The sequence below is a fragment of the Salvelinus fontinalis genome, chromosome 15 (assembly GCF_029448725.1).
Source record: "Salvelinus fontinalis isolate EN_2023a chromosome 15, ASM2944872v1, whole genome shotgun sequence".
In the NCBI taxonomy this organism is placed as follows: Eukaryota; Metazoa; Chordata; class Actinopteri; order Salmoniformes; family Salmonidae; genus Salvelinus; species Salvelinus fontinalis.
In genome coordinates this window covers 47,332,750-47,359,037 of record NC_074679.1, presented here as the reverse complement: position 1 = coordinate 47,359,037, position 26,288 = coordinate 47,332,750, and the positions used below count along the sequence as shown (strand labels likewise).

Sequence of the window (26,288 nt, the reverse complement as noted above, 5' to 3'; positions counted from 1 at the left end):
CCGCGGGCCACCAGTTGCCCATCCCAGAGATACATTTTGTGAGCCTTGAACTGAGCCTGTTCCTCTCAGTCTAAGCATGGTTCCTCTTCCCCCTTGTTTTGGTGGCATGTACATCAGAGCTTCCTTGTCGAGGTTAGTCCAAGCCAAGGCAGCAGAACCGTGCCTGCCTGACTGGCTACCCGTCGGTCTGTACTCACAAAGTCCTGTTGTATGTCTGTGAAGTCTTTTCCGTATTTCTCCAGGGCCTCTTCAAACAGGTTGGCCTCGGAGGCGCTCCACTCCTCCATCTCGTCCCGGCAGAGAACAGGCCCTCCCTGGGGAACCAGCGCAGCGATGGCCCGCGTCATGTCATAACGCGTCTTATCCAGGCTGTCCATGGCATGGAACTGGGGAGAGGAGAGAGGGGCAAAATGGTGGGTAGTGTTCGGTAGGCACAAAACAGAAGAAACACACTGGGAGGTACCATCTGTACTGGTTCAATATGAAACACTTCAGTGTGTTTTTTACATTTTATTTGACCTTTATCGTGGCAAGTCAATTAAGAACAAATTCTTATTTACAATGAAGGCCTACCAAAAGGCCTCGTGCGGGGACGGGGGCCTGGGATTAAAATAAATACAATATAAATATAGGACAACACACACATCACAACGAGAGAGACAACATAACATAAAGAGAAACCTAAGACAACAACATGGCAGCAAAAACATGGTAGCAGCACAAAACATGGTACAAACATTATTGGGCACAGACAACAGCACAAAGGGCAAGAATGTAGAGACAACAATACATCACGCAAAGCAGCCACAACCGTCAGTAAGAGTGTCCATGATTGAGTCTTTGAATGAAGAGATAACTGTGTTTACGGTGTGCCCTAATGAACACAACCCTGGTTTACGGTGTGCCCTAAAATGAACACAACCCTGGTTTACGGTGTGCCCTAATGAACACAACCCTGGTTTACGGTGTGCCCTAATGAACACAACCCTGGTTTACGGTGTGCCCTAATGAACACAACCCTGGTTTACGGTGTGCCCTAAAATGAACACAACCCTGGTTTACGGTGTGCCCTAAAATGAACACAACCCTGGTTTACGGTGTGCCCTAAAATGAACACAACCCTGGTTTACGGTGTGCCCTAAAATGAACACAACCCTGGTTTACGGTGTGCCCTAAAATGAACACAACCCTGGTTTACGGTGTGCCCTAAAATGAACACAACCCTGGTTTACGGTGTGCCCTAAAATGAACACAACCCTGGTTTACGGTGTGCCCTAAAATGAACACAACCCTGGTTTACGGTGTGCCCTAAAATGAACACAACCCTGGTTTACGGTGTGCCCTAAAATGAACACAACCCTGGTTTACGGTGTGCCCTAAAATGAACACAACCCTGGTTTACGGTGTGCCCTAAAATGAACACAACCCTGGTTTACGGTGTGCCCTAAAATGAACACAACCCTGGTTTACGGTGTGCCCTAAAATGAACACAACCCTGGTTTACGGTGTGCCCTAAAATGAACACAACCCTGGTTTACGGTGTGCCCTAAAATGAACACAACCCTGGTTTACGGTGTGCCCTAAAATGAACACAACCCTGGTTTACGGTGTGCCCTAAAATGAACACAACCCTGGTTTACGGTGTGCCCTAAAATGAACACAACCCTGGTTTACGGTGTGCCCTAAAATGAACACAACCCTGGTTTACGGTGTGCCCTAAAATGAACACAACCCTGGTTTACGGTGTGCCCTAAAATGAACACAACCCTGGTTTACGGTGTGCCCTAAAATGAACACAACCCTGGTTTACGGTGTGCCCTAAAATGAACACAACCCTGGTTTACGGTGTGCCCTAAAATGAACACAACCCTGGTTTACGGTGTGCCCTAAAATGAACACAACCCTGGTTTACGGTGTGCCCTAAAATGAACACAACCCTGGTTTACGGTGTGCCCTAAAATGAACACAACCCTGGTTTACGGTGTGCCCTAAAGAACACAACCCTGGTTTACGGTGTGCCCTAATGAACACAACCCTGGTTTATGGTGTGCCCTAAAATGAACACAACCCTGGTTTACGGTGTGCCCTAAAATGAACACAACCCTGGTTTACGGTGTGCCCTAAAATGAACACAACCCTGGTTTACGGTGTGCCCTAAAATGAACACAACCCTGGTTTACGGTGTGCCCTAAAATGAACACAACCCTGGTTTACGGTGTGCCCTAAAATGAACACAACCCTGGTTTACGGTGTGCCCTAAAATGAACACAACCCTGGTTTACGGTGTGCCCTAAAATGAACACAACCCTGGTTTACGGTGTGCCCTAAAATGAACACAACCCTGGTTTACGGTGTGCCCTAAAATGAACACAACCCTGGTTTACGGTGTGCCCTAAAATGAACACAACCCTGGTTTACGGTGTGCCCTAAAATGAACACAACCCTGGTTTACGGTGTGCCCTAAAATGAACACAACCCTGGTTTACGGTGTGCCCTAAAATGAACACAACCCTGGTTTACGGTGTGCCCTAAAATGAACACAACCCTGGTTTACGGTGTGCCCTAAAATGAACACAACCCTGGTTTACGGTGTGCCCTAAAATGAACACAACCCTGGTTTACAGTGTGCCCTAATGAACACAACCCTGGTTTACAGTGTGCCCTAAAATGAACACAACCCTGGTTTACAGTGTGCCCTAATGAACACAGCACTGGTTTACGGTGTGCCCTAATGAACACCACCCTGGTTTACGGTGTGCCCTAATGAACACCACTCTGGTTTACGGTGTGCCCTAATGAACACAACCCTGGTTTACGGTGTGCCCTAAAATGAACACAACCCTGGTTTACAGTGTGCCCTAATGAACACAACCCTGGTTTACGGTGTGCCCTAATGAACACAACCCTGGTTTACGGTGTGCCCTAATGAACACAACCCTGGTTTACAGTGTGCCCTAATGAACACCACCCTGGTTTACGGTGTGCCCTAATGAACACCACCCTGGTTTACGGTGTGCCCTAAAATGAACACAACCCTGGTTTTTCCACATACACCCAGCAAACAAAACCTACCCTCTTAACATAGAAACCAAGCAAAGGGCCTCCATTATTCTACTTGTCAAAGCCACCAAGTTTAAGGAACAGAGCATAGTCCAAAAACAGAAGTGGATGGGCTATTATCTGGTCACTTGACTTAGTGTGAGCGTCTCTATTGGCGAGTCTGAGAGGATGTGTGTTGTGCGCATGTGTTCGTGGATGCGTGTACTCTGAAAGCTGTAGCTCGGAGGCCTGCGTTTCATGTTTTATATATGAGGTGCAGAAGTGGGCCGGAACGTGTGGCGTCTGGGGCAGGCTGAATCCTGCTTGTTACTGATCCTCACACTATGGCAAGCTAACACACACACACACAAGCTCACATACACACCTTCTACTGTAGCTCCCAGCATACCCCTGGGCTAACAGCACTCAACTCTGGTCTGACCCTACCTAGGGAAGTGGGCGATGTGTGTATGTGTCTTACCAGGGTGATGTCTCTAGAGGCAGCAGCAGCACTCATGTGGAGACTGGGCTGGCGGACAGAACTACTGCAGTCTAGAGCCCGCGCAAAGGTCCCCACTGACCTGAGAGAGGGAGAGGGATGAGGCGGCAGAGAGGGATGAGGCGGCAGAGGGAAAGAGATGGACGAGAGACACACAGGGATATCATTTTTGACATTTAAGTCATTTAGCAGATGCTCTTATCCAAAGCGACTTACAGTAGTGAGTGCAAACAGTTTTATACTGCAGGAGTCTATTCATCCCCCAGATATCATGTTTTTGACAATAGTGCAAATCTGACTAGAATAGACCTGTGTGAAGACCAGTCTTCTTACTGATACAATACCCCTGCACCCCGTTTTACCGAGCCACGTCAAAAAAAAAAAATGTCTTACTGAAAAATATTTGACATTGGCTATCCTGTTCACAGCAGTCTTACCAAGGCACTACCACTACAGTAGAACCACTTACCCATTCACCACAGCCCACCGGACCGGAGCCACTTACCGAGCCACAACCAGGAACTGGTCGATCTGTTTCTCTGTGAGGGGACTGCTGGGGTCCCACACCCTCTCCTCCAGCTTGGCCAGGTCCCTGCCATCCTCCTCACCTGGGGGTCCAGTTAGCACAATCACCAGTTAGTAAGCAGTCAACACAGTCGCCAGTCTGATACACTCCATCAGACTAGACAGCCCTGTGGTTAACCAAAGTCAATTTAGTTCCAACAATCTTGGGATATTGTGGTTATGATTCCTTCAATAGACATCCACAAAACAGTGAATATCCTGCCCTTTGACCCTCTCCAACACTATTGGTGTGACATGGCTCCTCAGTAAAACTCACTTTGATAACACACTCCTTGTCATAACGTTGCAAAATTGTTCCAATTGCAGTGGGTTTATTAGGCAGTGGGACAGACACCCATGCCCTCCCACTGACTGAGCCTTGAGATGAGATCGGACCCTGCTTGCACTACCAAAGAGAACACTAGCCAGGAGGCTAATCTACCAGCTAGCGTGTCACATTTAACTATGGAAAATGCTAACAGTCCACAGTTTTGTGTACGAGTGTATTTGGCGTACGTACCCTCTTTGAGAAAGTCTGTGATGTCTGCCTGGTACTTGTTCCCCACCCTGATCTCCCCTTTATCAGCCAGCAGAGTCTTCTGTTGGGGGTCGTAGACCAGGGAGTAGAAGAACGCATCCTGGAGAGAGAGAGGGAGGAGGAAGAGAAGTGGGGGGAGGAAAGAGGGAGGGATAGAGAGGAGAGACATTAGAAAAGAGTTAGAGAAATAGGAATGGAGAAAATGAGTGGGGTTGTGGATTGAATGCGTGCGTGTGTGCGTGCGTGTAGAGAGCAGTCTTTCGTCTCCTCATTACTGACTGTGAGAAGAACATTCTGGGTCAACACTGAATTATTCATACAGCACCAAGACTCACAACTAACACACACACATCACAGTCAGTTTGACACAGGCACACAAATTCATCCAACATGGTCATACAGTACCCGTCAAAAGTTTGGACACACCTGCTCATTCCAGGGTTTTTCTTTATTTGTACTATTTTCTATATTGCAGAATAATAGTGAAGACATCAAAACTATGAAAAACACACATAGTAACCAAGAAAGTGATAAACAAATCAAAATATATTTTGGATTATTCAAAGTAGCCACCCTTCGCCTTGACAGCTTTACGCACTCTTGGCATTCTCTCAAACAGTTTCACATAGAATGCTTTCCCAACAGTCTTGAAGGAGTTCCCACATATGCTGAGCACTTGTTGGCTGCTTTTCCTTCACTCTGCAGTCCAACTCATCCCAAACCATCTCAAATGGGTTGAGGTCAGGTGATTGTGGAGGCCAGGATTATCTGCTGCAGCACTCCATCACTCTCCTTGGTCAAATAGCCCTTACACAGCCTGGAGGTGACAAATTATATCCCATCTGGTTTGCACTTAGTGGAACTAACGCTGTGGTAGCCATGCTGGTTAAGTGTGCCTTGAATTCTAAATAAAATCAATGACAGTGTCACCAGCAAAGCACCATCACACTTCCTCCTCCATGCTTCACGGTGGGAACCACACATGCGGATATCATCCGTTCACCTACTCTGTGTCTCACAAAGACACTGCGGTTGGAACCAAAAATCTCAAATTTAGACTCATCAGATTAAAGGACAGATTTCCATCGGTCTAATGACCATTGCTCGTGTTTCTTGGTCGAAGCAAGTCTCTTATTCTTATTGCCCGTTAGAGATGCGTCTGTTACTTGAACTCTGAAGCATTTATTTGAGCTGAAATGTCTGAGGCTGGTAACTCAAATGAACGTGTCCTCTGCAACAGAAGTAACTCTGGGTCTTAATTTCCTGTGGCGGTTCTCATGAGACCCAGTTTCATCATGGCACTTGTTTTATGCGACTGCACTTGAAGAAACTTTCAAAGTTCTTGACATTTTCCAGATTAAGACATGAAGTTCAGTCAAAGTAATGAGGTAGTCTTTTCTCTTTGCTCATTTGAACTGTTCTTGCCATAATATGGACTTGGTCTTCATCTTCTGTATACCCAACCATGTCACAAGACAACTGATTGGCTCAAACGCAATAAGAAAAAACATTCCACAAATTAACAAGGCACACACACACCTGTTAATTGAAATACATTCCAGGTGACTACCTTGTGAAGCTGGTTGAGAGAACACCAAGAGTGTGCAAAGCTGTCATCAAAGCAAAGGGTGGCTACTTTGAAGAATCTCAAATATAAAATCCATTTTGATTTGAATAACATTTTTTGGGGTTACTACATGATTCCATAAGCATTATTTCATAGTTTGAGGTCTTCACTATTATTCTATAATGTAGAAAATAAAAACCCTTGAATGAGTAGGTGTGTTCAAACATTTGACTGGTACTGTACATCAGAGCCATACATAGAGGCTATGGCACACACCATTCACTCTCTGAGAAGACAGTGTATGAGGCCTGTGAGGACAGTAAAGACAGCCACCTACCTCCCGGTCCAGATATGACTTCAGAGCCTCAGTCTCATTGAGCAGAGTGACACAACACTTCCCCCTGAGACACACACAATCTGATTGAGATGTAGCTCTTAAATACAGTACAGCCGTATAACACCAATGCCTTCCTATAATACAGGTGAAAGAAAGTGCCATCTGTTTTCCAGGCTGTGTGTTAACATATACTTGTAACCAACTCTCGTGGTCTGTAGCAGGTAGCTAACATAAGGTGAGATGGTAAAGACATGGCCTACCGGATGTGTGTAGCAGGTAATGACTCTAGCTGGCGGGACAGGAACAACTCTCTGTGTCTCAGCTGGTGTTTCTGTTTCTCTGGCAGGTCAACTGGGTTCAACTCCGGGTTCTCCATCTCCTCCTCCAGCTCTCCTGATAGGGGTCAAAGGTCACGTTAGTTAGCTCGCTCGCTCACACACACCAATGGGGGTTTTCGGGCAGAACTGTCAAGGACTGAGCCAAGTGCGGGCACCACATACGGAAGAACCAGAGACCCAGAGCCAACTAAAGGATTAGATGCTACAGAGATTTGTTTTCCAAGAAAACAGTGAAGACAAACAAAAACAGTATTCACACCATGAAGGTAGCTAGGGTAATGAGGCAGATGAGCTAGGGTAATGATCCAGAGGAGTTCATGTCAATGCTTTGTGGCACTGCAGGTGCCAGGCTCATTTAGTAAATGAGAATATTGATCCCTGCCTGGACTGGTGAGTTTCTTTATAAGCCCCTCTATTCTTCCCCCAGCATGTTTCTCTCTAACCTCTCCCTCTACTTCTTTCTTTATACCCCCTCTCCCCATGTGGGAGAAGACACAGAAGAGACGGTATTTCAGCAGGCGTTGGATCTGTGTGTGGTCCATGAGGAGGAAGGTGGAGGAGAAAGACGTGGGGGAAGGAGCTCAAGGCGGGAGGGAGACAAGGGGGAAGGCGGGAGAGCGATAGATAGTGCATTCGGAAAGTATTCGGAAAGTATTCAGACCCCTTCACTCTTTGTTACATTACAGCCATATTTTAAAACGGATTAACTTGTCCCCCACCCCAGTCTACACACAATACCCCATTAAAACAAAGCAAAAAAAGTTAAAATGTTCGATCGGGTTCAAGTTTGGCGTCTGGCTGGGCAACTCAAGGACATTCACAGACTTGTCCCGAAGCCACTCCTGCATTGTCTTGGCTGTGTGCTTATGGTCGTTATCCTGTTGGAAGGTGAACCGTCGCCCCAGCCTGAGCGCTCGGAGCAGGTTTTCATCAAGGATCTCCCTGTACTTCGCGCCGTTCATCTTTCCCTCGATCTGGTCTATTCTCCCAGTCCCTGCTGCTGAAAAACATCCCCACAGCATGATGCTGCCACCATCATTCTTCACCGTAGGGATTGTGCCAGGTTCTCCAGATGTGACACTTAGCACTCAGGCCAAAGAGATCCATCTTGGTTTCATCAGAGCAGAGAATCATGTTACTCATTATCTGAGAGTCCTTCAGGTGTCTTTTGGCAAACTCCAAGCGGGCTGTCATGTGCCTTTTACTGAAGAGTGGCTTCCGTCTGGTCACTCTACCATAAAGGTCTGATTGTTGGAGTGCCCATCTCCACAGAGGAACTCTGTCAGACCAAGGCCCTTCTCCTCTGATTGCTCCGGGCGGTTCTCCGGGTGGTTCTAAACTTCCATTCAAGAATGATGGAGACCACTGTGTTCTTGGGGACCTTCAATGTAACAGAAATGTTTTGGTACCCTTCCCCAGATCTGTGCATCAACCCAATCTGTGCCTCTCGGAGATCTATGGACAATTCCTTCTCTCTCTTTGCTTGGTTTTTGCTCTGACATGCACTGTCAACTGTGGGACCTGATATAGGCAGGTGTGTGCCTTTCCAAATCATATCCAATCAACCACAGGTGAACTCCAATCAAGTTGGAGAAACATTAAGGATGATCAATGGAAACCGGATGCACCTGAGCTCAATATAGTCTCATAGCAAAGGGTCAGAATACAAAAGGATCATTTTTTTTATTTATACATATTCAAAAGAAATTAAAAACCTGTTTTTGCTTTGTTATTATGGGGTATTGTGTAGATTGATAAGGGAAAAAAATAATTTAATCTATTTTAGAGTAAGGCTGTAACTAGAGGTCAACCGATTTATATGAATGGCCGATTAATTAGGGCCGATTTCAAGTTATAACAATCGGAAATCGGTATTTTTGGACACCGACTTGGCAGTTTTTTTTTTTTTTTTTTTTACACCTTTATTTAACTAGGCAAGTCAGTTAAGAACACATCCTTATTTTCAATGACGGCCTAGGAACGATGGCTTAACTGCCTTGTTCAGGGGCAGAACGACAGATTTTTACCTTGTCAGCTCGGGGATTCAATCTTGCGGTTAACTAGTCCAACGCTCTAACCACCTGCTTTACATTGAACTCTACGAGAAGCCTGCCTGTTATGCGAATGCAGTAAGAAGCCAAGGTAAGTCTCTAGCTAGCATTAAACTTATTTTATAAAAATAAAATCAATCATCAATAATCACTAGTTAACTACACACAGGTGATGATATTACTAGTTTATCTAGCATGTCCTGCGTTGCATATAATCGATGCGGTGCGCATTCACGAAAAAAGACTGTCGTTGCTCCAACGTGTACCTAACCATAAACATCAATGCCTTTCTTAAAATCAATACACAACTATATATTTTTTAAACCTGCATATTTAGTTAATATTGCCTGCTAACATTAATTTATTTTAACTAGGGAAATTGTGTCACTTCTTGCAACAGAGTCAGGGTATATGCAGCAGTTTGGGCCGCCTGGCTCGTTGCGAACTGTGTGAAGACTATTTCTTCCTAACAACGAAAGCCAACTTCACCAAACGGGGGAAGATTTAACAAAAGCGCATTTGCAAAAAAAGCACAATCGTTGCACGAATGTACAAAACCATAAACGTCAATGCCTTTCTTAAAATCAATACACAGAAGTATATATTTTTAAGCCTGCATATTTAGCTAAAAGAAATCCAGGTTAGCAGGCAATATTAACCAGGTGAAATTGTGTCACTTCTCTTGCGTTCATTGCACGCAGAGTCAGGGTATATGCAACGGTTTGGGCCGCCTGGCTCGTTGCGAACTAATTTGCCATAATTTTACGTAATTATGACATAACATTGAAGGTTGTGCAATGTAACAGGAATATTTAGACTCATGGATGCCTCCCGTTAGATAAAATACGGAACGGAATAAACTTTTTGTTTTCGAAGTGATAGTTTCCTGATTAGACAAAGGTATGTTATAATTCCTGTAATAACTTGCGGCTGAATTTGAAAGGTGTTTCGTGCAGGTTTAAACCGCCTCGACGTTTTGATACCCGTGTAAATCTCACTAGGATAAGGTAACGTTTGTCAACATATTTTCATAAATCCACTCTACAATTTTTTTTATCTTCGCTTATATTTAGCCAATATTTATACTTATGGATGCCACCCGTTAGATAAAATACGGAACGGTTCGGTATTTCACTGAAAGAATAAACGTTTTGTTTTCGAAATGATAGTTTCCGGATTCGACCACATTAATGACCCAAGGCTCGTATTTGTGTGTCATTATGTTATAATTAAGTCTATGATTTGATAGAGCAGTCTGACTGAGCGATGGTAGGCGCCAGCAGGCTCGTAAGCATTCATTCAAACAGCACTTTCGTGCGTTTTGCCAGCAGCTCGTCGCTGTGCTTCAAGCATTGCGCTGTTTGACTTCAAGCCTATCAACTCCTGAGATTAGGCTGGTGTAACTGATGTGAAATGGCTAGCTAGTTAGCGGGGTGCGCGCTAATAGCGTTTCAAATGTCACTCGCTCTGAGATTTGGAGTAGTTGTTCCCCTTGCTCTGCATGGGTAACGCTGCTTCGAGGGTGGCTGTTGTCGATGTGTTCCTGGTTCGAGCCCAGGTAGCGGCGAGGAGAGGGATGGAAGCTATACTGTTACACTGGTAATACTAAAGTGCCTATAAGAATATCCAATAGTCAAAGGTATCTGAAATACAAATGGTATAGAGAGAAATAGTCCTATAATTCCTATAATAACTACAAGCTAAAACTTCTTACCTGGGAATATTGAAGACGCATGTTAAAAGGAACCATCAGCTTTCATATGTTCTCATGTTCTGAGCAAGGAACTTAAACGTTAGCTTTCTTACGTGGCACATTGTACTTTTACTTTCTTCTCCAACACTTTGTTTTTGCATTATTTAAATCAAATTGAACATGTTTCATTATTTATTTGAGGCTAAATTGATTTTATTGATGTATTATATTAAGTTAAAATAAGTGTTCATTCGGTATTGTTGTAAATGTCAATATTACAAAAACATGTTTATTTCTATTTATTGTTTTTATTATTATTTTTTTATTTTTTTTATAGCGTTTTCACCCCCCAAAAAATCTATTTTTATTTTATATATATGAGCAGTATATATATATATATATAAATATATAGCAGTATATATTTATATATATGAGCAATATATATATATATATATATATATATATATATATATATATATATATATATATATATATATATATATACTGCTCAAAAAATTAATAAAGGGAACACTTAAACAACACAATGTAACTCCAAGTCAATCACACTTCTGTGAAATCAAACTGTCCACTTAGGAAGCAACACTGATTGACAATAAATTTCAAATGCTGTTGTGCAAATGGAATAGACAAAAGGTGGAAATTATAGGCAATTAGCAAGACACCCCCAATAAAGGAGTGGTTCTGCAGTCGGTGACCACAGACCACTTCTCAGTTCCTATGCTTCCTGGCTGATGTTTTGGTCACTTTTGAATGCCGGCGGTGCTCTCACTCTAGTGGTAGCATGAGACGGAGTCTACAACCCACACAAGTGGCTCAGGTAGTGCAGCTCATCCAGGATTGCACATCAATGCGAGCTGTGGCAAGAAGGTTTGCTGTGTCTCTCAGCGTAGTGTCCAGAGCATGGAGGCGCTACCAGGAGACAGGCCAATACATCAGGAGACGTGGAGGAGGCCGTAGGAGGGCAACAACCCAGCAGCAGGACCGCTACCTCCGCCTTTGTGCGAGGAGGAACACTGCCAGAGCCCCGCAAAATGACCTCCGCAAGGCCACAAATGTGCATGTGTCTGCTCAAACGGTCAGAAACAGACTACATGAGGGTGGTATGAGGGCCCGACGTCCACAGGTGGGGGTTGTGCTTACAGCCCAACATCGTGCAGGACGTTTGGCATTTGCCAGAGAACACCAAGATTGGCAAATTCGCCACTGGCGCCCTGTGCTCTTCACAGATGAAAGCAGGTTCACACTGAGCACATGTGACAGACGTGACAGTCTGGAGACGCCGTGGAGAACGTTCTGCTGCCTGCAACATCCTCCAGCATGACCGGTTTGGCGGTGGGTCAGTCATGGTGTGGGGTGGCATTTATTTGGGGCGGCCGCACAGCCCTCCATGTGCTCGCCAGAGGTAGCCTGACTGCCATTAGGTACCAAGATAAGATCGTCAGACCCCTTGTGAGACCATATGCTGGTGCGGTTGGCCCTGGGTTCCTCCTAATGCAAGACAATGCTAGACCTCATGTGGATGTAGTGTGTCAGCAGTTCCTGCAAGAGGAAGGCATTGATGCTATGGACTGGCCTGCTCGTTCCCCAGACCTGAATCCAATTGAGCACATCTGGGACACCATGTCTCACTCCATCCACCAACGCCACGTTGCACCACAGACTGTCCAGGAGTCCTCATCAGGAGCATGCCCAGGCGTTGTAGGGAGGTCATACAGGCACGTGGAGGCCACACACACACTACTGAGCCTCATTTTGACTTGTTTTAAGGACATTACATCAAAGTTGGATCAGCCTGTAGTGTGGTTTTCCACTTTAATTTTGAGTGTGACTCCAAATCCAGACCTCCATGGTTTGATAAATTTGATTTCCATTGATAATTTTTGTGTGATTTTGTTGTCAGCACATTCAACTATGTAAAGAAAAAAGTATTATTTTTATTCGGTATCGGCTTTTTTTGGTCCTCCAATAAATTGGTATCGGTATCGGCGTTGAAAAATCATAATCGGTCGACCTCTAGCTGTAACGTAACAAAATGTGGAAAAGGTGAAGGAGTCTGAATACTTTCCAAATGCACTCTGTGTGTGATTAATATCCACATCTATATATAAGGAGCGAGGGTGACTGAGAAAGAGATGGGAGAGTGAAGACGATAGAGACCAAGGGGGGCGGGGTAGAAAGCGAAACCAGCAGGCGCGTGCTCCAGCTCATTTGAAGTTTCATTAGAGGCGCTAGACCGGAGTCAGGGAGACCCAGGAGAGAGGGAGACTGAACCCGGAGAGAGGGAGACCGAGACCGGAGAGAGACCGACAGAAGCAATCAAAGGATTTCCAGGAGAAGGGAAGTGGGACCAGAATCAATATGTGCTCACTCTCGCCAACACTCACTCAGCACCCACCAGACAGACTCTTATATAGACTCTTATTATAGACAACATCACAGAATGGACAGACACTACGGTCCATAGTCCCACAGCCAAACCAATCTGACAAATCACGTACGGTCAGGCAATAGATAGTTGGCCAATGGGCATAGATGAGGGATCTTTTACAGCATGTAAGCTTGCTTCTGTGTAGTTGCATGCACGATACATATATAATCGGTTAACATATCAGAATCGGACAATATTAGCTAAAAATGCTAACATCAGTATCGGCCTGATGTTTAGTTTAACACCATGCCTAAACCTGATGCGCGCGTGCGCAAATTTGCCCCCCCCACACCAAACGCAACCACGACACAGGTTGAAATATCAAAACAAACTGAACCAATTATATTACATTTGGGGACAGGTTGAAAAGCATTAAACATTTATGGCAATTTAGCTAGTTAATTTGACCTGGGATATAAACGTTGAGTTGTTATTTTACCTGAAATGCACAAGGTCCTCTACTCCGACAATTAATCCACACATAAAACGGTCAACCGAATCGTTTCTAGTCATCTCTCCTCCTTACAGGCTTTTTCTTCGTTGGACTTTATATGGCGATTGGCATCTAACTTTCATAATATGGTGTATTACCAGAACCGACCGACCTTTGTTCATCTTTCAATCACCCACGTGGGTATAACCAATGAAGAGCTGGCACGTGGAGATATTCTTCTATAAACCAATGAGGAGATGGGAGAGGCAAGACTTGCGCCGCGTTCAGCGTCACAAATAGAACTGACTTCTTGGCAACGCAGCGCTTGGCAACGCAGACACTCGTTGGCGAACGCGAGCAGTGCAATGATTGAATAACATGTATGTGTACATTTATTTTGCAACGCACGTGACGTGAGCGGTGTGGTCAGCACGTAACGTCAATGTCAAAGCTGACGTGCATACCTATATAACTTAGGTACTTGACGTAAAATGTTGCGCTACAAGTGCAACACAGTATTCCTAACCTAGCCCACAATGTCTGCTGTGTGGATCAAGCAGTCATTTGAAAGAGTAAGAACATTTCAGAGACAACTAAGGTGAAACCCATTAACGCCAAGATAATGGAATTCATTGCCCTTGACAATTAACCGTTCCCTGTCGTGGGTGATGTTGGCTTTTGCGACTGGTCGAGCACCGGCACACACTACCAAGTGCGCTATTTTTCAGATGTTGCCCTACCGGAGTTGCACAGTAATAGCGGCACTGCTATTAGCTTCACGACATACTATGGAACGCCATTTGGGTCTTTGCGTGTCAAAAAAGATATGTAAAATAAACAAGCAAACACAGGCCACGAACAGTGTTTACGCAATACCGCGTTGGTAATAAAGTATTATTTGTTAGACCGCAACTTCTGGGGTAGCTAGCTAGCTTTAGCTTGGTACCTAGCTAGCACCAATACAACCAGCCTGAAAACAATGACCAATAGAAACTGCAGTCACTTTCATTATTCTTCGCAATGATTTAGGAATCCTTGTGAGTAAGTATTAGCTAGGTAGCCACTTGTTTACCTTTTGAAATTGAACTTCAGTTCATGAAAATAAATAGCTAGCCAGCTACCTAGCTCTGTTGCCCAAAGCTAACGTTATAAGCAGCCAGCGCCATCTGGCTAGTGAGGCTCGACCGGGTTGGGTTGGGTTGTGAAGCTAGCCACAATAAGGATTAGGCACAATAGTGGAATTTGCAGTTTTCCTTCAACATAAAAGTACCTCTTTGAAAGCGATGCAGAAGGTTACAATTGATGGAATCATGCCATATTTAGACTAGATAAATGTTAAACAAGTTTGGAATCGGAAGTTGGAATGTGAAGCAATGAAATGGGGTATCTGTCTACTCGACAGAACACAACTGAAGAGTTTACGCAAATATTAGCGTTGTAGCTCTTATCGCGGGACAGACTGTGTGAAATCACCTCCCCAGTCAGCCCTTTGCGTGTATTGACATTCATATTGCACTGTACAGCTTTACCTAAGGATTGGTGATCAATGAAATGGGGTATCAGTCTACTCAATACACAAGATATTTTTCCCCAACGTCCTCCTCAGAGTTATCAGACTCCAAAACAACGCAGTATTGTTTTTCCTCGGGAATAGTGTGCAATACACATAGGTTGACAATAAATGTGGCTCAATTCACAGTTGTTTCAGAGTCCCGCAATAAGAGCTACGATGCTAATGTTCTCTGGGTGTCACTGAGTAGACTGATACCCCATGTCATTGATCCACAATCCATAGGTAAGGCTGTACAGTGAAATAAGTATGTCCCCAATGCAATTCTAAAGTATAATACATCCAGTGTGATTAACAGATTTGTGAAATTAACAATTTGTCTTTTGTTGATTTTATATAACATTCTATCCTCATTTAGCATGAACTATTCAATTATGGCATAAATCTACTATTTGTATTCACTTACATCACTGTCAATGACACTTTTATTTCAAGGCTAACCGCAAAGTCCAATATTGGGCTTGCCCTTATTGTGGCTAGCTTCACAAATGGGTCCGACCGCCATTAATCAAATAAGAGCTGTCTTATAAAATTAGGGTTATTTTAGATGACACCTAGCTATATAGTTAGCTAGCTAACTATAGCTACTGAAACAGATGACGTTTTGCTATGTTTTTGTGGAAGAACATTGTTTGCATCCATGAGCTAGCTAGCGTATCAATATCACTCGTATTTCATATCACAGCGATTCAGTGTAATCAATGTGTAATAGCCATGTAAAAAAATGAATGAACGCGTTAAATTATGTGACGTGCAGTCATATTCAGGTCCTGATTGGTCAACAAGCTTATTTGACGTGTATCTTCTTTTGACACGCAAAGACCCAAACGGCGTCCCATAGAAATCCTGGTTGAGAATGAAACGACTGAACAAATTAACAACGAAACAGCACAGCAAGTAAGTGAAAGAAATAGGTTTTGCTGATGTTTTACTGGTAATTCACATTGTCTCTCCTATCATTGCTATGCAGACGACACACAATTAATCTTCTCCTTTCCCCCCTCTGATAACCAGGTGGTGAATCGCATCTCTGCATGTCTGGCAGACATATCAGTGTGGATGACGGATCACCACCTCAAGCTGAACCTCGGCAAGACGGAGCTGCTCTTCCTCCCGGGGAAGGACTGCCCGTTCCATGATCTCGCCATCACGGTTGACAACTCCATTGTGTCCTCCTCCCAGAGTGCTAAGAACCTTGGCGTGATCCTGGACAACACCCTGTCGTTCTCAACTAACATCAAGGCGGTGACCCGTTCCTGTAGGTTCATGCTCTACACCATTCGCAGAGTACGACCCTGCCTCACGCAGGAAGCGGCGCAGGTCCTAATCCAGGCACTTGTCATCTCCCGTCTGGATTACTGCAACTCGCTGTTGGCTGGGCTCCCTGCCTGTGCCATTAAACCCCTACAACTCATCAAGAACGCCGCAGCCCGTCTGGTGTTCAACTTTCCCAAGTTCTCTCACGTCACCCCGCTCCTCCGCTCTCTCCACTGGCTTCCAGTTGAAGCTCGCATCCGCTACAAGACCATGGTGCTTGCCTACGGAGCTGTGAGGGGAACGGCACCTCCGTACCTTCAGGCTCTGATCAGGCCCTACACCCAAACAAGGGCACTGCGTTCATCCACCTCTGGCCTGCTCGCCTCCCTACCTCTGAGGAAGTACAGTTCCCGCTCAGCCCAGTCAAAACTGTTTGCTGCTCTGGCACCCCAATGGTGGAACAAACTCCCTCACGACGCCAGGTCAGCGGAGTCAATCACCACCTTCCGGAGACACCTGAAACCCCACCTCTTTAAGGAATACCTAGGATAGGATAAAGTAATCCTTCTAACCCCCCCCCCCCCCTAAAATATTTAGATGAACTATTGTAAAGTGGTTGTTCCACTGGATATCATAAGGTGAATGCACCAATTTGTACGTCGCTCTGGATAAGAGCGTCTGCTAAATGACTTAAATGTAATGGGGACATACGTAAATGCCAACAAAATAACTTTTTGGTCAGAGTGGTGTGTGTGTAACTTTTATTTAACTAGGCAAGCCAGTTAAGAATAAATTATTATTTACAATGACGGCCTGGCCTACCCGGGCCAAACAATGACGATGCTGGGCCAATTGTGCTCTGCCCTATGGGACTCCCAATATTAGTTTTGGATTGGATATTATATTTGACTACTCGGCTGTACCTAGTCAATAATACAGTCGCAGTACTAAATCGCAATGCATATAGAATCACAATACATGTCGTATAGGCACTTAAGTATTGTGTTAATATCGTCCCAGACAATTCCCAGCCTGAGTTGAAGAGGGTCAACCATCAGGCCTGCTTTGGCCTGGGGTTCTGTAGCCAGGTGGTGGACAGGTGCAGTAGCACCATTATCACCAGCCCCTGACTGACGCCCTGAGCCCTGACTCGCTCTACCCATAAAAAGACACAGCCAATTTTCTGGCACAGCACCAAATCCATACTCTCCACAAATTGCCTCTCCATCTCACCTGCCCGTATCAATTCTCAATTATTGATGAATGAGAGGCCTTACAAGTAGAGGGAAAGAAGAGAGGAGACACACCTCGGTTCCTGAGCTCTGAAGGACTTTTACTTTATTCAACGATGCATTCTTCTAAAAGTTCTGAAGTCTAGCCTACATTGAGAAGCGGTTCTTCTGTACTTCACCACTCGATTTGTTTGTGCTTGTGAATGGATTCATCGTCACCATTGACGTCTATTGTTTACTGAAACTAACGGCCTACAGTTCTAGAGCTCTCAGAATAGAAAGGGAAATTAAAGAGAGGGTAAGTCATTTGGGCCTGAGGGAGGGGCCAGAGGAGCAAAAGGCCATGTCAGTGGGACTGACCACTCAGGAGGCAGCTCTGCCGACAGGGGCGGGGCTAAGACCTGGAGTAAGGGTGCAGTCACAGGCCCTCTAAGGGAAGGCTCCAACCGAATCCCGGCAAGGAAAATATTTGATCTGTGACTCACAGCACACACACCGCACAGGCAATAATCCAGAATGGAGGAAGAAAGCCATCCGGTACAACACAAGGACAATGTTCCACAGGGCCACTCTCAGAGAGTAAAGTTCCCTCTCCCATTTCCAAACACACACTGTTTGGGAAAGCCAACAGGCCCTCAGATTTCCCCCTTTTCACTCTTTGTCCTTGGGCTGACGGCTCCAGAGCTCAGACAGGATACAGCAGCAGCCCACCACCACACCCATGGGGTGAAGAGCCATTCCTTACATGCATACTTCACATATTGCAAATGTCTGGCTGGGGTAGCGTCCCAAACGGCACCCTGTTCCCTACATAGTGCACTATGAGTCCCGGTCGCAAGTAGTGCACTATATAGGGAATAGGGTGCCATTTGGGACAATTTGGAATTCTGGAGGACTGACTGATGGTGCTGGCTGCACATAGAACCAAGAGGCCCATACTCCACACACAGACAAATGCACACAAACCAGCACAAGTTGGGACTGTCCGGGACACACACGGCTCTCAAAAATGAACAGTGGTCCTCCCGCAGGCACGCACAGAAAGAGAAGAGAGAAGAGAGCTCATGGGCTCCTGAGTTCTTCTGCAAAAAATATTGAAATAGAGTTGGTTAAATGTAGATGAACTTTCATTTTTTCACAAGGACTTACAGGATACTAACCTAAACATTAAAACCTCCAATCCAATTCAAAATTCTATACCTAAAAACTTAATTTTGGACAAAATGATCTGAATGGACTACCAAGAAGAAGAAAAAACTTCTACAAAACCAAAACCTGCAGAAGAAACCCAGTGGAACCTGGAAATACCCTCCAACACAACACTGAGTGAGTAATATTCCGTCTGAAGCTAGTCTGAAGCAAAACATTTAAAGACCATCTCTAGGTCATTTTGTTATATAACGCTATGTAAATCAGTATACTAAGCTACCAAGCTGCTAAGGACAGAACAGACCTGGCACCACCTTCAATTAGCACTGAAGTCTGATGTGTGAAAACTCTTGAGCCCAACAATGGCAGGAGAGTTTCACAGACGACCATCCCCTGACAAGGCACAGTGCTATAAGAGCACACATTACCCCGGTGTCAGAGAGAGGGTATTGGCCCAGGGTGGAAACTCAGAATACTAGACATTGAGGAAATTAAAACAATCTTTGTCAACGTGTACAAGTCCGGGACAGTAATGGTGCAGGGCATCCTCATGCAATCCCAGCAGGACTCTTACGGAATCAAAGAGAAAGCACTGCAGGAAAAGCTCTCTCTCTCTGTGTGATGACTCCCCCATCCTGAGTGAGTTTGATCACACCTCTTCAAACTAAAAGGATAGTCACCCCCCCAGCACTGAACACACCCAGGTCCCCACAACTGCACTGCTCCTCCATCATTGAGAGGGATACATTCACAGAGCTGGAGAGAGACATGGTGGAGCTCAGAGAGCTAGTCCACACAACCCAGACAGAACAAGCTCACAAAACACACTAGCAACCCCCCCCCCCCCAATAAGACCTGGAGGGCAGAAGGTGGAGATGGACTGCTCTACGGACTGAGGTGAGAGAACTTAGAGGTATAGATGGCACTGAAGGACGAGGTCAGAAAGGTGAGGTGTGACAGAGCAGGACAATCCCCCAGACAAGCCAGCAGAACAGCCCACAACCAACACCACAGGACCCACCAAACAAAACAGACCACAACCCCCCCCTAACAGCCCTCCTGTCAGCTCCCCCAATAGCCCTCCTGACAACCCCCACTACATCCACTGAGGACACACATGACAGAGATGGTGCTCCTGATGGACTCAAATGGCAAATACATTCAATAGGATAAACTTTTTCCCAAACACAAAGTGGCTAAACTCTGGTCCCCAAACACTGGAGCTGTTGTCAGAGGACAGACTAGAGTTCCCCAGCCACATCATAATTCACACAGGCACAAATGACCTGAGGGCACAGCAATTAATGGTGGCAACAGCACTCAAGGGAGTGATTGAATAAGCTTCTTCCACTTTCCCCAACGCACAAGTGGTTATCACCACCTTGCTACCACGAAAATAATTTCACCCTGCCACCATACAAAGGGTGAATGCAAGCATTTCACGAGACTATGCCTCAAAACCTAATGTCTACCTGGCCCACCACTCCACCCTGGACTTGAACAGCCTTTACGACCAGAACCACCTCTACAAGGCAGCAATCCCAACTTTTGCCAGGACCCTGAAGAACTTCACCCTCAGCTGTAGCCCCTGCACCTCACACAGGAGCAACAGAGCAACGGACACCCGCCCAGACTAGCGAGACACCCTCCCAGACCTACAAGAGCCCCTCCCGAAGGACATGCACAGAGAGAAGCCACGCCAAGAGGACCTACACCCAGACTACAGCATCACCAGCCACACACAACCAGCTAAGACCACCCCAAGCAAACCCTGGCCACACCCCATATCAGACCTATGCCCCTTCTGCCCGACCTACGCCCCCCCCCGCCCCTGCGGCAAGGACCTCAACATAACAGGCCATGAGCAGAGCAACAGGCCCAACCCTCACCATTACCCCCGCTCAAGCCCATCCTGCGACCTAAGAGGTATGTATCAGATGCTCGACCGACTCTGCTCACACCTACTGTGATGGTCCAGGCCTAAACACCACAAAAGCAACACTAGACACCATGGAACACAAAGCTTCTACTATCTCATCCTGGAATATACAAGGTCTGAGATAATTTGCATTTGGCCTAAAGAGCAGCAAACTAGACTTCAAAGAAATTGGAAATATAGACATTGTCATCCTACAAGAAACACTGTGTAAAAGAGATGGACGCACGGGTTGCCCTCTAGGTTACAGAGAGCTGGTAGTCCCATCCACCAAACTACCAGGTGTGAAACAGGGAAGAGACTCAGGGGGTATGCTAATTTGGTATAGAGCAGACCGAATCCACTATTAAATTAGTCAAAACAGGAACATTTTACATCTGGCTAGAAATTATTAAGGAAATGATCTCAACAGAGAAAAATGTCCTCGTGTGCTAGCTATTGCCCCAATAGAATCCCCATATTTTAAACGATGACAGCTTCTACATCCTAGAGGGGGATCTCAACAATTTCCAGGCTCAGGGACATGTACTAGTCTGTGGCGAACAAAATGCCAGAACTGGACAAGAACCCGACACCCTCAGCACACAAGGGGGACAAACACCTACCAGTGAGGTGACAGCATTCCCTCCGTCGCATATCCCACTAGACACAACATACTGTAACCAACAAAAACAGGTCACACCTCCTGGAGCTCTGTCCCACGCTGGGTAAGTACATAGTCAATGGTAGGCTGAGGGGACTCCTATGGTAGGTACACCTATAGCTCATCTCTTGGCAGTGGTACTGTAGACTACTTTATCACTGACCTCAACCCAGAGTCTCTTAAAGCATTCAGTCCACTGACATCACAGCAAAATTATGTGGCATCAAAGCTAAAGGAACTGAATAAAAAAATGCTATAGATGGAAGGAAAATAGTGTGGAGAACTACCAAAAAAACAATTAGGCAACAACAAATACAATCCCTTCTAGACAATTCCCTGGACAAAAGGTTTCACTGTAATAATGAAGGTGTAAACTTCACAGCATATAAACCTAGACAGCATATTTGACCTCTCAGCTTCCCTATCAAAAAAATGTAATGCAAAGCAGACAACCTAAGAAATTAACAATGACAAAAGGTTTGATGAAGAATTCAAAAACCAAAGAAATTGAGACCCTATCCAACCAAAAACAGAGACCCAGAAAACCTGAGTCTACACCTTCACTATGGTGAATCACTAAAAGCAGAAATAAACTACGGAAGGAGAAACAGCACGTCAGAAATCTGCTCAATGTAATTGAAGAATCCATCAAATCTAACCACTTCTGGGAAAATGGGAAAACTCAAAACACCACCACAAAGATTTATCTATCCAAAACAGAGATGTATGGATAAACCACTTCTCCAATCTTTTTGGCTCTATAACAAAGAACAGCAAAAACAGACATGATCAAACGCAAATCTTAGAATCAACTATTAAAGACTCCCAAAACACACTGGATTCTCCAATTACATTTAATGACCTACAGGACAAAATACAAACCCTCCAACCCAAAAAGGCCTGTGGTGTTGATGGTATCCTAAATTAAATTGGCTATACTTAAACTGTTTATCATCCTCAGCTCTGGCATCTTCCCCAATATTTTTAACCAAGGACTGATCACCCCAATCCATAAAATTGGAGACAAATTTGACCCCAATAACTACCGGGGGATATGCGTCAACAGCAGCCTTGGGAAAATCCTCTGCATTATCATTAACAGCAGACTCGTATGTTTCCTCTAGAGGTCGACCGATTAATTGGAATGGCCGATAACTTGAAATCGGCCCTAATTTTTCATAACAATCGGTAAATCTGCATTTTTGGACACCGATCATGGCCGATTACATTGCACTCCACGAGGAGACTGCGTGGCAGGCTGACTACCTGTTATGCGAGTGCAGCAAGGAGCCATGGTAAGGTCCTAGCTAGCATTAAATGTATCTTATAAAAAAACAATCAATCTTAGCATAATCACGAGTTAACTACACATGATTGATGATATTACTAGTTTATCTAGCTTGTCCTGCGTTGCATGTAATCGATGCGGTGCCTGTTAATTTATCATTGAATCATAGCCTACTTCGCCAAACGGGTGATTTAACAGGCGCAGTCGCAAAAAAGCACTGTCGTTGCACCAATGTGTACCTAAACATCAACACCTTTCTTAAAATCAATAGACAATTATATATTTTTTAAACCTGAATATTTGGTTAATATTTCCTGCTAACATGAATTTATTTTAACTAGGGAAATTGTGTCACTTCTCTTGTGTTCTGTGCAACAGAGTCAAGGTATATGCAGCAGTTTGGGCCGCCTGGCTCGTTGCGAATTGTGTGAAGACCATTTCTTCCTAACAAAGCCAACTTCACCAAATGGGGAATGATTTAACAAAAGCGCATATGCGGAAAAAAAGCACAATCATTGCACGAATGTACCTAACCATAAATGCCTTTCTTAAAATCAATACACAGAAGTATATATTTTTAAACCTGCATATTTAGTTAAGAAATTCATGTTAGCAGGCGATATTAAACTCGGGGAAATTGTGTCACTTCTCTTGCGTTCATTGCACGCAGATGTAACAGTATAACTTTAAACCGTCCCCTCGCCCATACCCGGGCGCGAACCAGGGACCTTCTGCACACATCAACAACAGACACCCACGAAGCATCGTTACCCATCGCTCCACAAAAGCCGCGGCCCTTGCAGAGCAAGGTGCAACACTACTTCTAGGTTTCAGAGCAAGTGACGTAACTGATTGAAATGCTAGTAGCGCGTACCCGCTAACTAGCTAGCCATTTCACATCCGTTACACTCACCCCCCTTTCAACCTCCTCCTTTTCCGCAGCAACCAGTGATCCGGGTCAACAGCATCAATGTAACAGTATAACTTCAGTACGTCCCCTCGCCCAGACACGGGCGCGAACCAGGGACCTTCTGCACACATCAACAACGGTCGCCCACGAAGCATCGTTACCCATCGCGCCACAAAGGCCGCAGCCCTTGCAGAGCAAGGTGCAACACTACTTCTAGGTTTCAGAGCAAGTGACGTAACTGATTGAAACGCTAGTAGCGCGTACCCGCTAACTAGCTAGCCATTTCACATCCGTTACACAGAGTCAGGGTATATGCAACAGTTTGGGCCGCCTGGCTCATTGCGAACTAATTTGCCATAATTTTACGTAATTATGACATAACATTGAAGGTTGTGTAATGTAACAGGAATATTTAGACTTATGGATGCCACCCGTTAGATAAAATACGGAACGGTTCTGTATTTCACTGAAAGAATAAACGTTTTGTTTTCAAAATGATCGTTTCCGGACTTGACCATATTAATGACCTAAGGCTCGTATTTCTGTGTGTTATTATATTATAATTAAGTCTGATTTGATAGAGCAGTCTGACTGAGCGGTGGTAGGCAGCAGCAAGCTTGTAAGCATTCATTCAAACAACACTTTACTGCGTTTGCTAGCAGCTCTTTGCAACGCTTCAAGCATTGCGCTGTTTATGACTTCAAGCCTATCAACTCCAGAGATTAGGCTGGCAATACTTAAGTACCTATTAGAACATCCAATAGTCAAAGGTATATGAAATACAAATGGTATAGAGAGAAACAGTCCTATAATAACTAATAGATAAAAACAAACAAAAAAGGCAAAATCTTCATGCTTTGTTGATTTCAAAAAAGCATCATTCAATTTGACATGAGGGTCTGCTATACAGATTGATGGAAAGTGGTGTTGGGGGAAAAAAACATACATTATAAAATCCATGTACACAAACAAAACTGGCAAAAAAAACATTTATTTCCACATGGCCGGGGGGGAGACAGGGATGCAGTTTAAGCCCCACCCTCTTCAACATATATATCAACGAATTGGCGAGGGCACAAGAACAGTCTGCAGCACCCGGCCTCACCCTACTAGAATCTGAAGTCAAATGTCTGTTTGCTGATGATCTAGTGCTTCTGTCCCCAACCAAGGACGGCCTACAGCAGCACCTAGATGTTCTGCACAGATTCTCAGACCTGGGCCCTGACAGTAAATCTCACTAAGACAAAAATAATGGGTGTTCCAAAAAAGGCCCAGTTGCCAGGACCAGAAATACAAATTCCATCTCGACACAGTTGCCCTAGAGCACACAAAAAAAACTATACATACATACCTTGGCGTAAACATCAGCGCCACAGGTAACTTCCACAAAGCTGTGAACAATCTGAGAGACAAGGCAAGAAAGGCCTTCTATGCCATCAAAACATAAAATTCAACATACCAATTAGGATCTGGCCAAAAAGTACATGAATCAGTTATAGAACCCATCGCCCTTTATGGTTGTGAGGTCTGGGGTCAACTCACCAACCAAGAATGCACAAAAAAAAGGGACAAACACCAAATCCTCTGTGTACAACATAAAACAGCAAATAACGCATGCAGAACAGAATTAGGCCGATACCCTCTAATCAACGAAATCCAGAAAGGCGCCGTTAAATTCTACAACCACCTAAAAGGAAGCAATTCCCAAACCTTCCTAAAAAAGCCATCAACTACAGAGAAATGAACCTGGAGAAGAGGCCCCAAGCAAGCTGGTGCTGGGGCGCTGTTCACAAACAGAGCCCCAGGACAGCATCACAATTAGATTCAATCAAATCATGAGAAAACAAAAAGATTATTATTTGACACACAGCAAAGAATTTACTGGCCCTAAAGAGAGAGCACACAGTGGCTAATACGTGACCACTGTGCCCGACCCAAAATTAAGGAAACCTTTGACGGATGTACAGACTTTGTGAGCATAGCCTTGCTATTAAGAAAGGCTACCGCAGGCAGACCTGGCTCTCAAGAGAATCAGGCGATGTGCATACTGCCCACAAAATGAGGTGGAACTGAGCTGCACTTCCTAACCTCCTGCCAAATGTATGACCATATTAGAGACACATACTTCCCTCAGATTACACAGATCCACAAAGAACTCGAAAACAAATCCAATTTTGATAAACGCCCATTTCTATTGGGTGAAATACCAGTGTGCCATCACAGCAGCAACATTTGTGACCTGTTGCCACAATGGCAACCAGTGATGAAAAAAAACCTTTTGTACTTTAACTATTTGCACATCATTTCAACACTGACATATGAAATGTCTTTATTCTTTTGCAACTTTTGTTTTTCATTTCCCTTCTGTTTTTTTTATCTATTTCACTTGCTTTGGCAATGTACACATATGTTTCCCATGCCAATAAAGCCCCTTAAATTAAATGGAGAGCTCCTCCTTACTAACTGTGTGGTCCACAAAAAACAACCCACTGCCACAGAATCCCCCCCACTTCTCTGCACACACGCTACCACACCCAAACTAACGTTCGGCCCCACAGATTCAGTCGTATGAGTGGACACAGTAGTGCAGTCAGTGAGTTAGGCCTTGGGAGTGCTGCAGTCTAGAAGGCTTAAATTCTCCAGTCAGTCAGTCAGTCCCTGGGTCTGATGCAGAGCTCCCTCTTCTCAGTCAGCATCAGCTACAACCCTCACAGCTACCACCCTCACAGCTACCGGCAGCAACCACCCTCACAGCTACCGGCAGCAACAGCTACCACCCTCACAGCTACCGGCAG

General features: G+C 44.8%; 1 protein-coding gene across 2 annotated transcripts in view; it reads right to left on the bottom strand.

Moving 5' to 3' along the window:
- The window catches only part of mta1 (metastasis associated 1), a 51,153-nt gene that overhangs the window by 8,776 nt on the left and 16,089 nt on the right, over positions 1-26,288 (bottom strand). For both annotated transcript variants that reach the window (XM_055864029.1, XM_055864030.1), the window contains exons 4-9: positions 6,805-6,937; positions 6,545-6,608; positions 4,623-4,740; positions 4,044-4,146; positions 3,521-3,620; positions 198-386 (exon numbers count right to left, since the gene is read on the bottom strand). In XM_055864029.1, coding sequence (XP_055720004.1) covers positions 198-386; positions 3,521-3,620; positions 4,044-4,146; positions 4,623-4,740; positions 6,545-6,608; positions 6,805-6,937 — 707 coding nt within the window. The remainder of the gene's footprint in view (positions 1-197; positions 387-3,520; positions 3,621-4,043; positions 4,147-4,622; positions 4,741-6,544; positions 6,609-6,804; positions 6,938-26,288) is intronic.